The following is a 16,552-nucleotide window of genomic DNA, read 5'->3' on the forward strand; positions in this document are numbered from 1 at the left end:
AAAAACACACCCCAACAGGAGCAGTGGGGGCCTAAAGACACAAACACTCCAACAGGAGCAGAGGGGCCCTAAAGACACCCCAACAGGAACAGTGGCAGCCCTAAAGACACCCCAACAGGAGCAGTGGGGCACCAAACACACCCCAACAGGAGCAGTGGGGCCCTAAAGACACAAACAACCCAACAGGAGTAGTGGGGCCCTAAAGACACAAACACCCCAACAGGAGTAGTGGGGCCCTAAAGACACAAACACCCCAACAGGAGTAGTGGGGCCCTAAAGACACAAACACCCCAACAGGAGCAGTGGGGCCCTAAAGATACAAACACACCCCAACAGGAGCAGTGGGGCCCTAAAGATACAAACACACCCCAACAGGAGCAGTGTGGGCCTAAAGACACAAACACCCCAACAGGAGCAGAGGGGCCCTAAAGACACCCCAACAGGAACAGTGGCGGCCATAAAGACACCCCAACAGGAGAAGTGGGGCCCCAAACACACCCCAACAGGAGCAGTGGGGCCCTAAAGATACAAACACACCCCAACAGGAACAGTGGGGCCCTAAAGACATATAAACACACCCCAACAGGAGCAGTGGGGGCCTAAAGACACAAACACCCCAACAGGAGCAGTGGGGCCCTAAAGACATATAAACACACCCCAACAGGAGCAGTGGGGCCCTAAAGACACATAAACACACCCCAACAGGAGCAGTGGGGCCCTAAAGACACAAAAACACACCCCAACAGGAGCAGTGGGGCCCTAAAGACATATAAACACACCCCAACAGGGGCAGTGGGGCCCTAAAGACACATAAACACACCCCAACAGAAGCAGTGGGGCCCTAAAGACACCCCAACAGGAGCAGTGGGGCCCTAAAGACACAAACACCCCAACAGGAGTAGTGGGGCCCTAAAGACACAAACACCCCAACAGGAGTAGTGGGGCCCTAAAGACACAAACACCCCAACAGAAGTAGTGGGGCCCTAAAGACACAAACACCCCAACAGGAGTAGTGGGGCCCTAAAGACACAAACACCCCAACAGGAGCAGTGGGGCCCTAAAGATACAAACACACCCCAACAGGAGCAGTGGGGCCCTAAAGATACAAACACACCCCAACAGGAACAGTGGGGCCCTAAAGACATATAAACACACCCCAACAGGAGCAGTGGGGCCCTAAAGACACAAAAACACACCCCAACAGGAGCAGTGGGGGCCTAAAGACACAAACACCCCAACAGGAGCAGAGGGGCCCTAAAGACACAAACACCCCATGTGACAGCGAGACTGAAAGGTCATGGAGGAGAGCTGCAGTCAATATAACATAATCACAACATAAACGTAAGAAAGCTGGACAATTTTACGCTTCTCTGTTTAACTTATAATGAATCCATTGTCATAACGCTTCTCTGTTTAACCTCTTGACGGTCGCCTAGGATAGGGGGCGCTACAGCGATTTTTGTGCCCATTTTAAACGGCCTCCTACTCATACTCAGAAGCTAGGATATGCATATAATTAATACTTATGGATAGAAAACACCCTAAAGTTTCTAAAACTGTTTGAATGGTGTCTGTGAGTATAACAGAACTCATATGGCAGTCAAAACCCCGAGACAGATCGTAACAGGAAGTGGAATTCTGAATTGCGGACTCAACTTCATCACTTTGCCTATAAATCACACCGTGAGCAATGGTTCATTGAGCACTTCCTATTGCTTCCACTAGACGTCCCCAGTCTTTACAAAGTGGTTTGAGCCTTCTACTGTGAAAACTGACACAATGAGAGTCTGTGGAACATGGTCACATGAGGAGGGCCATCACCATTATGACGCCGGCGCCCCTGGCTACCCTCCCCTTTCGAAACATTTTGAAAGACAATGCAATCGTCCCCCTTGAATGTTATTGGAGCTCTGGTTGAAAAAGGCCCTAAAGATTTATGTTATACAACGTTTGAACGAACCTAAATAAAAAAAAAAAGCATTTTATTGAAAGAGGAGTCCCGCGGCCGACGGAGCTTTTGGAGCAGCCTTCAGAACGCGCTAACAAGAACAAGCTATTGGGACTTAAAGGATTAACTTTTTCGAACGAAAATACATTTGTTGTGGACCTGGGATTCCTGGAAGTGCTTTCTGATGAAGATAATCAAAGGTAAGGGATTATTGACAATAGTATACAAGAGTAGATTTGATATGCGATTGTTCCAAGATGGCGCTGACCTGTAACGGTAGCCTATTTTTCTGAGTATCGCATCCCCTTTTATCGCAAAGTGTGATTACCCAGTAAAGTTATTTTTAAATCTGGCATTACAGGTGCTTTCAAGAGATATTCATCTATAAATCTTAGAATGACAATATTACATTTTAAAAATGTTTTCGAATAGTAATTTAGTAAATTGTAGCCCTATTTCACCGGATGCATTTGAGGGAAAATAGTTAGTCAACGTCACGCGCCAATGTAAAATGCTGTTTTTATATATAAATATGAACTTTATCGAACAAAAGAATGCATGTATTGTGTAACATGATGTCCTAGGAGTGTCATCCGATGAAGATTGTCAAAGGTTAGTGCTGCATTTAGCTGTTTTTTGGTTATTTGTGATGCATGTGGTTGGTCGGAAAATGGCTATGTGGCTACTTTTACGATATACTCCTCTAACATAATCTAATGTTTTGCTTTTGCTGTAAAGCCTTTTTGAAATCGGACAACGTGGTTCGATTCAGGAGAGGTGTATCTATAAAACGATATAACATAGTCCTATATTTGAAAAAATATATATATTACATTTCGTTATGCTAATTGGGATAGGATTTTTCGCTGGATGTCCGCTGGATGTCGCCCGACCAGGGGTTAACTTATAATGAATCCATTGTCATTAGTCTTCTCTGTTTAACTTATAATGAATCCATTGACATTAGTCTTCTCTGTTTAACTTATAATGAATCCATTGTCATTAGTCTTCTCTGTTTAACTTATAATGAATCCATTGTCATTAGTCTTCTCTGTTTAACTTATAATGAATCCATTGTCATTAGTCTTCTCTGTTTAACTTATAATGAATCCATTGTCATTAGTCTTATCTGATTAACTTACAATGAATCCATTGTCATTAGTCTTCTCTGTTTAACTTATGAATCCATTGTCATTAGTCTTCTCTTTTTAACTTATAATGCATCCATTGTCATTAAAGCGTTCTCTGCTTTTCATATAAAGAATGCATTGACATTAGAGTCTTTTAATTGCCACTGTTCATAACTGAAAGTGCTTTAGAGTTCAACTCTGCTAATATGCTATAATAAAAGTTAAAAAGGTTGAAAAATGCAACGTGTGTGTGTGTGTGTGTGTGTCTATCTCTTACAGGCTGAGTGGCTACGTCGTCCCTCTGGTAGGAGCTGGGCAGTAGCAGTGTTCAGCCAGCTGTTGGTCTCTGTATCAAACACCTTTATCTTGTTGCAGTAGATCTCATTACTAGAGTGGAACGGACCGAAGCGATCTGCTCTGCCTCCAAACACAAACATCTTAGTGCCAACGATGGTGGCAGAGTGGAAGTCCCTCCAACGAGCTGGAGTACCCTGGAGAGGAGAGAGAAGAGAGAGGAGAGGGAGGGAAAGGGAAGAGGGGAGGGATAGAGAGAAGAGGAGAGAGAGGGAAGAGGGGCAGAGAGGAGAGGAGAGGAGAGGAGAGGAGAGGAGAGGAGAGGAGAGGAGAGGAGAGGAGAGGAGAGGAGAGGAGAGGAGAGAGAGAAGAGAGGGGAGAGGGGTGGAGAGGAGAGAGAGAAGAGAGGGGCAGAGAGAAGAGAGGGAAGAGGGATGGACAGGGGAGAAGAGAAGGGCGGAGAGGGGAGGAGAGTTAGTTGTGACGGTGACAGAGAAGAAGTCCCTCCAACAAGCAGGAGTATCCTAGAATAGAGGAGAGAATCTCCTTCAACATATCTAATTCCATAACATTCACAGTCTATAATTCTGTTCAAGGCCCCATGCAGTCAAAAACGGGATTTACCTGTGGTTTACAGTGCCTTCAGAAAGTATTCATACCCCTTGACTCATTCCACATTTTGTTGTTACAGCCTGAATTGAAAATGGATTACATAATAGTTTTTGTTTCACCCATCTACACACAATACCCCATAATGACAAATTGAAAATATGTTTTTAGAATGTTGTTTTACATTTATTGAAATAAAGAAATCTCATTTACGTAAGTAATTTTGACAGGGAGTCAATGCTGAGACCAAGGTATCTTTCCAGATGAGTCCTGTACTGCACCACAATGCAATAAACACATTAAACTACTGTCATGACGTGGGCCTCTTTGGGTATAGCTAGTGGCTTCCCCCTCTCTTCCTCCTACACCCAGGTTATGTTATCTCAGGTCGTAAATTCCTGGAGGAGACTCTCTCCCTCATGCAGTATATAGAGAGAGAGTTTCAAAGTAGAACAAAGGAACTTCTTCTACATCACAGAACTTGAGAACTGAACAATATCCATGTTTTGGAAAATGTGTAAACGGTCAGTGGAGAAGCCAGCTACGACCCGGTCCGTTTTGTCTCATGTTTGTTACCATAACTCTGTTTATACAGGTGCCTCCGTTATGAGGTTTGCGTCTAATTATTGTATAAAATGAATGAGTAAAGATTAAACTATTTGTGAAATGATGTAAGGTGATGTTAGGTGATGGAGCATTGGCTACACGGTGGGAAATGGTTAAACTCAGACTATCGATCCCGACAGAATAAGAGCAAATCTTAGATACTAAATACTAGTCTGCAGCTAGAAATTATGTCAACCTGGGATGCGAAGATCGACAACCGCCGAAACATCTATTCTATGAGAACATTTCTGAATGGTACTCTGAAGTATCCATTCTAACCACAAAATACTTCAGGGAAGAGAGAAAGACGCTCGGATGAACTTTCCAACAGAAAGACGGACGATTCCAACAGAGATCACGACGACACACTGGGCGTAAATATATGTTGATTGCAATTATTCCCGAATGAGTGAGCGTTCATGTGCAAAGGATTAGCATTTCAATTAATATAATTATCAACTGTGTAGTGACTCATTTTTGTCTTTCCTGCCCTTCTCAGTCCACACCCACTTCCCTTTGTCCACCAGGCCGTCATATCGGCTTAGCCCACTAGGGAACCTCCCCTATCATTTCCTTGTGACCATATGTACTGTGCTGTTTGTTTATGCATTTCTGTGATTATTTAGTTAGTAAATAAATGATTAAGACAATTGATGTATGGATGATTCATAGTGAAGGCTGGGTTCGTGCAGATAACCAACAATCTACGACATTTGGAATGAGACTAACGTGAGGTAAAAAATAACTCATTAATTAGAAGACTAATTGATCAGATATTAAAATATCTGAAGAGTTATATTAGGAAAATTATAACTTTAATCTGAAGATTTTCCTTGGTGCCCCGACTTCCTAGTTAATTACATTTACATGATTAGTTTAATCACGTAATAATAACTGGAGAATTGATTTGATAAAATAAGTCTTCACTTTAATGATGCAAAAGACATGACACTACATATTCTTATACACATTAAAATACAAACTAATTCAACTACACATTAAAATAAAATAAACACATTAAACTACACATTAAAATACAATAAACAAATTCAACTACTTATTCATACACACATTAGACAATGCATGTCAGAATGACCTTCGAGTTTGAGTTTATTTTTACAGGGACAGTACACATTAATCAACGTTTCTGTAAAAGTGACGGTTTTAGCCAGCCGGCTAATTTTCAACGGCAGTCCCTGGGCAGGTTATTAAAAACAGTTACAATACAGACAATCATTGAGCAGTGAGCACACGCAGAACAACATAGGACAAGCAAGACAAAACAGACAGAGCAACATAGCACAAAAAGCAACAAGACAAAATCCATAAAAGCAACAAAGTGTTTCCACACCTCACAAGCTACAGACAACATGGAAAGCGGCAATACACAGCTAAGGATTATGTTCACAAATCTGATTGACCTTTAGCCTTTACTAAAGGTGCTTTTCCTTTAGGGAACTATACAAACTATACACCTCTCATGGCAGACCTTGTGGATCTGCTGCCATATGTTTGGGTTTTCTGTTTAACTAAAGTACTGAGTGGAGAGGGAGCCAGGCCATTTAGGATCTGGAATACAAGACATGCGTCGGTGTATTGCACAAGATTTTCCCAACTCAGGAGCTCATGCTTTCTGAGGATGTAACAGTGATGATGGCTATTGAGCTTCCTATCAAGCACTTTGAGAGCCTGTTTGTAGACAGACTGAATAGGTTTTAATGTTGTACAGCAAGCTTGGGCCCAACTAGTCACGCAGTATGTTAAGTGGGGGAGTATCATAGATTTGAAGTACAGTTTTGCTACCTCTGCAGTCAAACAATTTAGTATAAATCGGGAATTAGCTAGGTTGAATTTGGTTATTTGAATTACCTTTTTCACATGCTTTTTAAAAGAGAGATGACAGCTGAGTCTTTCTGGGTAAGTCTCTAAGAGCTTTGAACACCTGGATTGCATAGTATTGTTATTTTCTAAATTCTTCAAGCTCTGTGAAATTGGTTGTTGATCATTGCTAGAAGGCCATTTTCAAGTCTTGCCATAGATTTTCAAGCAGATTTAAGTCAAAACAGTAACTCGGCCATTCACTGTCTTCTTGGTAAGCAGCTCCAGTGTAGATTTGGCTTGTTTTTTATGTTATTGTCCTGCTGACAGGCGAATTCATCTCCCAGTGTCTGGTTGAAAGCAGACAACCAGAATATCCTTTAGAATTTTGCCAGGGCTTAGCTCCATTCAGTTTATTTTCTATCCTGAAAAACTTCCCAGTCCTTAATGATTACAAGCATACCCATAACATGATGCAGCCACCACTATGCTTGAAAATATGGAGAGTGGTACTCAGTAATGTGTTGTATTGGATTTGCCCTAAACACAACACTTTGCATTCAGAACAAAAAGTGAATTGCTTTACCACATTTTTTACTGTACTACTTTAGTGTCTTGTTGCAAACAGGATGCATGTTTTGGAATATTTTTTTTCTGTACATGCTTCCTTCTTTTCACTCTGTCAATTGGGTTAGTATTGTGGAGTAACTACAATGTTGTTGATCCATTCTCAGTTTTCTCCTATCACAGCCATTAAACTCTGTAACTGTTTTAAAGTCACCATTGGCCTCATGGTGAAATCCCTGAGCAGTTTCCTTTCTCTCTGGCAACTGAGTTGGGAAGGAGGCCTGTATCTTTGTAGTGACTGGGTGTATTGATACACCATCTAAAGTGTAATTAATAACTTCACCATGCTCAAAGGGATATTCAATATCTGCCTTTTTAAATTTTACCCATCTACCAATAGGTGCCCTTCTTTGCGAGGCATTAGAAAACCTCCCTGGTCTTTGTGGTTGAATCTGTGTTTGAAATTCACTGCTCGACTGAGGGACGTTACATTTAATTGTATGTGTGGGGAACAGAGATGAGGTATTCATAAAATCATGTTAAAAAAATATTATTGCATACAGAGTGAGTACATGTGACTTAAGTCCATTTTTACTCCTGAACTTATTTAGGCTTGCCATAAGAAAGGGGTTGAATACTCATCAACTCAAGACATTTCAGCCTTTCATTTTTAATTCATGTGACAAAACAATTATAATGCTAACATCCGTTCGGATATTCGAATAACTGTGCACATCCCTAACCCGAACGTAAACAGCGCCCTCAAGTGGAAAGAGATTTCAAACACAGGTGCACTGCCACACCACAGCAAGACCGATGTGTGACTGACTTCTACCTTGCTATGATTTCCGAAGGAATTGCTCTTAAAGCTGCAATATGTCACTTTTTGGGCAACCGACCAAATTCACATAGAAATGTGTGTTATAGATCTGTCACTCATTGAAAGCAAGTCTAAGAAGCTGTAGAGCTGTTCTATGGGCACCATTTACAGTATATGCTTCCCGTTCTTACGTTGAGTTTTTGCGTCATTTCTTTCAATTTTGTTCACCAATTTCAAACATAAATATACAATATTTTTGGTTATGGAAAATATATTTCACAGTAGCTTAGATTAGACTATTGTGGTAAACCGTGGGGTGTTGGTTTGGGTGTGCAGAGATTAACACAGAGACAGGGAGGTTTTAGTCTGCAAAAACAACTTTACTATGACAGAAAATAAACAAAGAAAATCACGTAGGTTTTGCTCGGTCCTTCTTCTCTACTTTTTCTCTGTGTCTGTCTCTCCCTGTTCTCTCTCTCGCGGTGTGCCACCGTGCTCCTTTTATTTGGCCTCCACGGCTGGTTGGCACTTTCCCCTAATTACCTCCAGTTAGAACTACCCGTGTCGGGGTGTCCAGCTCACATACTCCCAGCAGAGGGAGCCAACGTCACCTCACGTACCTCCCCTCTATTACCATCCCCCAAGGTAGACCTCCTGGGATACCATATTATCTACACTATACTTGCTTGTTTTGTCACATAAATTGAAATAAGACAAACTATTAGAATTTTTGCAACCAGGAAATGGTGGAGTGATTTCTGCATAGTGCATCTTTAAACTGAATGTAAATATCTCATGTCAAACTGTTTGATACAGGAGATGAACTACACAAGGTAGGCTAATTAATGAACACCTTTAAACACTGGCCCCCTTCAAACACCGGCCCCCCTTCAAAACACTCACCCCCCCTTCAAAACACTCACCCCCCCTTCAAAACACTCGCCCCCCCTCCCCCTTCAAAACACTCGCCCCCCCTTCAAACACTCGCCCCCCCTTCAAACACTCGCCCCCCCTTCAAACACTCGCCCCCCCTTCAAACACTCGCCCCCCCTTCAAACACTCGCCCCCCCTTCAAACACTGGCCCCCTTCAACCACCTCCATAGTGTCTTCCTGGTCTCCCTACCTCGGTCATTCAGTGATCACATGTACCTGAACTAGAATGCCCTGGTGCATGCTCTCTAAGTCAAATGCATAGTTAAACATTCCTACATAAACAGTGTTTGATGACATGTATAACACAGAGATGAACCTCTGGTAGTGGTGTGTGGGGACTATTGAAGTAACAGTGAATAGCTTAGGGCATAATGTTTAACAGTCAGTCTAATGTGAACGGTTAGCCTACAGTATTGAGTGGATGAAAACGTGCTTGCCAAAAAGGCCCAGTCTCCAGCCCTATTCCCTGTACTGTCCTCATCACAGTGCCTGTTACACATGCCAACCAATCATTCCAGAATGACTTGTATTTGTCCTCTAGGGTTCCAAGATACACAACCAGTCACATGAACCAGTTAGAAGAGGCACTTTAGCTGGAGTTACAACATCAGATACACCACCAGTCATAAAGTCAGGTCAGACAGCAGGCTGCAGGACATGCAGGGCAGGGAATGATGCTCTACTAAACCAGTCGAGTGACCTAGGAGACTAACAACTTTCAACATGCCAACAGACGAGAACGACAATGACAATAAACCTGCAAAGTGACTAACTACAAGGCACCAGGCCACTTCCCTAACGATGCCTAACTAGGCTAACTACAAGGCACCAGGCCACTTCCCTAACGGTGCCTAACTAGGCTAACTACAAGGCACCAGGCCACTTCCCTCACAGTGTTTAACTAAGCTAACTACAAGGCACCAGGCCACTTCCCTCACAGTGCTTAACTAAGCTAACTACAAGGCACCAGGCCACTTCCCTCACAGTGTTTAACTAAGCTAACTACAAGGCACCAGGATACTTCCTTCGTACCATTAAGATTGTGCATCAGAAGAGACAGGAGAGCAACATCATTGCCAAAGATGAAACAGCAGTGTGGGTTGACATGGTCAGCTCAACGAGCAGCAAGATCTCACAGAAGTCTTACTTCAGTATTCAACATTTGTCCATGTCGGGGGTTAAGGTTGTAAAAACAGAAACATCTTGCACCTGGTGGACGGTATTGAAGGCCGGGAGACCTGGACAAATGTTGAAGTTAACCCTAACCCCAAGGCACACGGAGTTAACCCTAACCCCAAGGCACACAGAGTTAACCCTAACCCCAAGGCACACGGAGTTAACCCTAACCCCAAGGCACACGGAGTTAACCCTAACCCCAAGGCACACGGAGTTAACCCTAACCCCAAGGCACACGGAGTTAACCCTAACCCCAAGGCACACGGAGTTAACCCTAACCCCAAGGCACACGGAGTTAACCCTAACCCCAAGGCACACGGAGTTAACCCTAACCCAGGGCACACGGAGTTAACCCTAACCCAAGGCACACAGAGTTAACCCTAACCCAAGGCACAACGAGTGAGAGAATGATGCTGAACCATGATATGGCGAGTATGAGAAGGTAGCCGTGTGGCTCAGTTGGTAGAGCATGGTGTTTGCAGCGCCAGGGGTTGTGGGTTCGATTCCCACGGGGGACCAGTACGGAGAAAAAAAATGTATGAAATGTTTGCATTCACTACTGTAAGTTGCTCTGGATACGAGCGTCTGCTAAATGACTAAAATGTAAAATGTAAATGTAGCCTTGGCAATTTGATCTGCAATGGATGTGTTATTCTAGTCACAATAAACAGTGTGATCGTCTTCAACATTTTATTGAGGAAAGCGGTGTACATTAAGGAAATACACAGCTGGCTCAAATAAATGCCAAGCGCTGGCTGGAGTGGTGTAAAGCACTCTTTGGAAAAGTCGCTGGCTGGAGTGGAGTAAAGCACTCTTTGGAAAAGTCGCTGGCCATAATCCAAAATGTGGATTTGACAGTCTAGCCATCACTCAAATGAAAGCCAACCCGTTACTAAGTAGAACTACTCGTGAGGTGATGATTCGTTGAAATGATCCATGATCCAGTTGTATTGGTCATCTACCGTAAACATTGTCCCACAAGGAGATGATAAATGGATACTACAGGATGTCATCTATCCACTAGTATATGTTCTATACTCTAGATTCAATTAGGTTTGTCATTTAGAAGAATGCAAACAGTACGCATTGCCACAGTTACTGTCCTGGTTCCATTTATTTCTATACAATATTGATGGGAGTAATTGATTAGTGTGCTATTGATTACAGTAGAACAAGCTAATAATTTACAGTCTAGAGTAGTAAATATGATTTCAGTTTGTCACATGCGCAGAATACAACAGGTGTAGACCTTAGTGAAATGCTTACTTAAAACTGCATTGTTGGTTAAGGGCTTGTAAGAAAAATATGTGTTTAGTAAAAAATACAAAATAAAAGTTAGAAAAAATGAAAGAGCAGCAGTAAAATAACAGTAGCGAGGCTATATACAGGGGGTACCGGTACAGAGTCAATGTGTGGGGGCACAGGTTAGTCGAGGTAATTGAGGTAATATGTACATGTAGGTAGAGTTAAAGTGACTACGCATAGGTAATAAACAGAGAGTAGTAGGGTAAAAATGGGGGGTGGGGTGGGGACAATGCAAATAGTCCGGGTAGCCATTTGATTAGATGTCAGTAGTCTTATGGCTTGGGGGTAGAAGCTGTTTAGAAGCCTCTTGGTCCAGGACTTGGTCCTGGATGGCAGGAAGCTTGGCCCCAGTGATGTACTGGGTCGTTCTCACTACCCTCTGTAGTGCCTTGTGGTCAGAGGCCGAGCAGTTGCCATACCAGGCAGTGATGCAACCAGTTAGGATGCTGTCGATGGTGCAGCTGTATAACTTTTTGAGGATCTGGGGACCCATGCCAAATCTTTTCAGTCTCCTGAGGGGGAATAGGTTTTGTCGTGCCCTCTTCACGACTGTCTTGGTGTGTTTGGACCATTCTAGTTTGTTGTTGATGTGGACACCAAGGAACTTGAAGCTCTCCACTACAGCCCAGTCGATGAGAATGGGGGCGTGTTCGGTCCTCCTTTTCCTGTAGTCCACAATCATCTCCTTTGTCTTGATCACGTTGAGGGAGAGGTTGTTGTCCTGGCACCACACGGTCAGGTCTCTGACCTCCCTATAGGGTGTCTCATTGTTGTCGGTGATCAGGCCTACCACTGTTGTGTTATCAGCAAACTTAATGATGGTGTTGGAGTCATGCCTGGCCATGCAGTCATGAGTGAACAGGGAGTACAGGAGGGGACTGAGCACACACCCGAGGGCGCCCCCGTGTTGAGGATCAGAGTGGCAGATGTGTTGTTACCTACCCTCACCGCCTGGGGACGGCCAGTCAGGAAGTCCAGGATCCAGTTGGAGGGGGAGGTGTTTAGTCCCAGGGTCCTTAGCTTAGTGATGAGCTTTGTGGGCACTATGGTGTTGAACGCTGAGCTTTAGTCAATGAACAGCATTCTCACATAGGTGTTCCTTTTGTCCAGGTGGGAAAGGGCAGTGTGAAGTGCAATAGAGATTGCATCATCTGTGGATCTGTTGGGGCGGTTTGCAAATTGGAGTGGGTCTAGGGTTTCTGGGATAATGGTGTTGATGTGAGCCATGACCAGCCTTTCAAAGCACTTCATGGCTACAGATGTGAGTGCTATGGGTCTGTAGTCATTTAGGCAGGTTACCTTAATGTTCTTGGGCACAGGGACAATGGTGGTCTGCTTAAAACATGTTGGTATTACAGACTCAATCAGGGAGAGGTTGAAAATGTCAGTGAAGACACTTGCCAGTTGGTCAGCGCATGTTTGCGGTACACCTGGTAATCCGTCTGGCCTCACGGCCTTGTGAATGTTGTTCTGTTTAAAGGTCTTACTTTTTTTTAACCAGGTAGGCTAGTTGAGAACAAGTTCTAATTTACAACTGTAAACTGGCCAAGATAAAGCAAAGCAAAGCAATGCGACAGAAACAACATCGAGTTACATGGAATAAACAAGCGTACAGTCAATAACACAATAGAAAAAAAAGAGTCGATATACAGTGTGTGCAAATGGCATGAGGAGGTATGGCAATAAATAGGCCATAGTAGCAAAGTAATTACAATTTAGCAGATTAACACTGGAGTGACTGCAGATGATGGTGTGTAAGTAGTGATACTGGTGTGCAAAAGAGCAGCAGAGTAAATAAAAACAATATGGGGATGAGGTAGGTAGATTGGGTGGGCTATTTACAGATGGACTATGTACAGCTGCAGCGATCGGTTAGCTGCTTAGATAGCTGATGTTTAAAGTCAGTGAGGGAAATGTAAGTCTCCAGCTTCAGCGATTTTTGCAATTCGTTCCAGTCACTGGCAGCAGAGAACTGGAAGGAAAGGCAGCCAAAGTAGGTGTTGGCTTTGGGGATGACCAGTGAGATATACCTGCTGGAGCGCGTGCTACAGGTGGTTGTTGTTATCGTGACCAGTGAGCTGAGATAAGGCGGAGCTTTACCTAGCATAGACTTGTAGATGACATGGAGCCAGTGGGTCTGGCGAAAAATATATAGCGAGGGCCAGCCGACTAGAGCATACAGTTCGCAGTGGTGGGTGGTATAAGGCGCTTTGGTAACAAAACAGATGGCACTGTGATAGACTGCATCCCATTTGCTGAGTAGAGTATTGGAAGGTATTTTGTAGATGACAAATCGCCGAAGTCGAGGATAGGTAGGATAGTCAGTTTTACTAGGGTAAGTTTGGCGGCGTGAGTGAAGGAGGCTTTGTTGCGAAATAGAAAGCAGATTCTAGATTTGATTTTGGATTGGAGATGTTTGATATGAGTCTGGAAGGAGAGTTTACAGTCTAGCCAGACACCTAGGTATTTGTAGTTGTCCACGTATTCTAGGTCAGAACCGTCCAGAGTAGTGATGCTAGTCGGGCGGGCGGGTGTGGGCAGCGAACGGTTGAAAAGCATGCATTTGGTTTTGCTAGCGTTTAAGAGCAGTTGGAGGCCACTGAAGGATTGTTGTATGGCATTGAAGCTCGTTTGGAGGTTAGTTAACACAGTGTCCAAAGAAGGGCCAGATGTATACAGAATGGTGTCATCTGCGTAGAGGTGGATCAGGGAATCACCCGCAGCAAGAGCGACATCGTTGATATATACAGAGAAAAGAGTCGGTCCGAGAATTGAACCCTGTGGTACCCCCATAGAGACTGCCAGAGGTCCGGACAACAGGCCCTCCGATTTTACACATTGAACTCTATCTGCGAAGTAGTTGGTGAACCAGGCGAGGCAGTCATTTGAGAAACCAAGGCTATTGAGTCTGCCAATAAAAATACAGTGATTGACAGAGCCGAAAGCCTTGGCCAGGTCGATGAAGATGGCTGCACAGTACTGTCTTTTATCGATGGCGGTTATGATGTCTTTTAGTACCTTGAGCGTGGCTGAGGTGCACCCGTGACCAGCTCGGAAACCGGATTGCACAGAGGAGATGGTACGGTGGGATTCGAAATGGTCAGTGATCTGTTTATTAACTTGGCTTTCAAAGACTTTAGAAAGGCAGGGCGGATATAGGTCTGTAACAGTTTGGGTCTAGAGTGTCACCCCCTTTGAAGAGGGGGATGACCGTGGCAGCTTTCCAATCTTTAGGGATCTCGTACGAAATTAAAGAGGTTGAACAGACTGGTAATAGGGGTTGCAACAATGGCGGTGGATAATTTGAGAAAGAGAGGGTCCAGATTGTCTAGCCCAGCAGATTTTTACGGGTCCAGGTTTTGCAGCTCTTTAAGAACATCTGCGATCTGGATTTGGGTGAAGGAGAAGCTGGGGAGGCTCGGGCAAGTAGCTGCGAGGGGTGCGGAGCTGTTGGCCGGGGTTGGGGTAGCCAGGAGGAAAGCATGGCCAGCCGTAGAGAAAAGCTTATTGAAATTTTCGATTAACATGGATTTATCAGTGGTGACCGTGTCTGCTAGCCTCAGTGCAGTGGGCAGCTGGGAGGTGGTGCTCTTGTTCTCCATGGACTTTACAGTGTCCCAAAACTTTTTGGAGTTAGAGCTACAGGATGCAAATTTCTGTTTGAAAAAGCTAGCCTTTGCTTTCCTGACTGACTGCGTGTATTGGTTCCTGACTTCCCTGAACAGTTGCATGTCGCAGGGGCTATTCGATGCTATTGCAGTCCGCCAAAGGATGTTTTTGTGCTGGTCAAGGGTAGTCAGGTCAGGAGTGAACCAGGGGCTATATCTGTTCTTAGTTCTAAATTTTTTGAAAGGGGCATGCTTATTTAAGATGGTGAGGAAATTACTTTTAAAGAGCAACCAGGCATCCTCTACTGACGGGATGAGGTCAATATCCTTCCAGGATACCTGGGCCAGGTCGATTAGAAAGGCCTGCTCGCAGAAGTGTTTTAGGGAGTGTTTGACAGTGATGAGTGGTGGTCGTTTGACCGTGGACCCATAGCAGATGCAGGCAATGAGACAGTGATTGCTGATATCCTGGTTGAAGACAGCAGAGGTGTATTTGGAGGGCAAGTTGGTCAGGATAATATCTATGAGGGTGCCCATGTTTACAGATTTAGGGTTGTACCTGGTGGTTTCCTTGATAATTTGTGTGAGATTGAGGGCATCTATCTTAGATTGTAGGACTGCTGGGGTGTTAAGCATATCCCAGTTTAGGTCACCTAACAGAACGAACTCTGAAGATAGATGGGGGCCAATCAATTCACATATGGTGTCCAGGGCACAGCTGGGAGCTGAGGGGGGTCTATAACAGGCGGCAACAGTGGGAGACTTATTTCTGGAGAGAATAATCTTTAAAATTAGAAGCTCGAACTGTTTGGGCATAGACCTGGAAAGTATGACAGAACTTTGCAAGCTATCTCCGCAGTAGATAGAACTGCCAATGGGGGAAGAGTTACAATCTTAACGGAAAATGTTGTAGTTGGGTATGGAAATCTCCGAATTTTTGGTGGCCTTCCTAAGCCAGGATTCAGACACGGCAAGGGCATCAGGTTTGGTGGAGTGTGCTAAAGCAGTGAATAAAACAAACTTAGGGAGGAGGCTTCTGATGTTAACATGCATGAAACCAAGGCTTTATCGATTACAGAAGTCAACAAATGAGAGTGCCTGGGGACACGCAGGGCTTGGGTTAGCCTCCACATCACCCGAGGAACAGAGGAGGAGTAGGTTGAAGGTACGGCTAAAGGCTATCAAAACTGGTCGTCTAATGCATTGGGGACAGAGAATAAAAGGAGCAGATTTCTGGGCGTGTTAGAATAGATTCAGGGCATAATGTGCAGACAGGGGTATGGTGGGGTACAGTGGAGGTAAGCCCAGGCACTGAGCGATGATAAGAGAGGATGCATCTCTGGACATGCTGGTTATACTGGGTGAGGTCACCGCATGTGTGGGAGGTGGGACAAAGGAGGTATCTAAGGCATGTACAGTGGGACTAGGGGTTCCGCAGTAAACTAAAACAATGATAACTATCCTAAACAACAGTTTACATGGCATATTGACATTAGAGAGAGACATAAAGCAATCACAGGTGTTGATTGAGAGAGCTAGCTAAGTCAACAATGGGTAAGACAACAACAGCTAATCAGCTAAGTCAACAACAACAGGTAAAATGGCGATAAATAGGCGGAGAGGGTCGGTTAACTACACACAGGGTCTGAGTTCGGGGCTAGGGCCGACAGATAAACAAAGGTAAACAAAGTGGAGTACCGTGATAAATGAACAGTCCAGCAGGCATCAGCTATGTAG

At 44.1% G+C, this 16,552-nt stretch overlaps 1 protein-coding gene across 5 annotated transcripts in view; it reads right to left on the minus strand.

Annotated features, from left to right (window-relative positions):
- Positions 1-16,552, minus strand: part of LOC106578738 (kelch domain-containing protein 3) — a 207,387-nt gene that overhangs the window by 168,701 nt on the left and 22,134 nt on the right. For all 5 annotated transcript variants that reach the window (XM_045702237.1, XM_045702235.1, XM_045702234.1 and 2 more), the window contains one exon: positions 3,356-3,569. In XM_045702237.1, coding sequence (XP_045558193.1) covers positions 3,356-3,569 — 214 coding nt within the window. The remainder of the gene's footprint in view (positions 1-3,355; positions 3,570-16,552) is intronic.

Source organism: Salmo salar, chromosome ssa19 (genome assembly GCF_905237065.1).
Source record: "Salmo salar chromosome ssa19, Ssal_v3.1, whole genome shotgun sequence".
Lineage (NCBI taxonomy): Eukaryota > Metazoa > Chordata > Actinopteri > Salmoniformes > Salmonidae > Salmo > Salmo salar.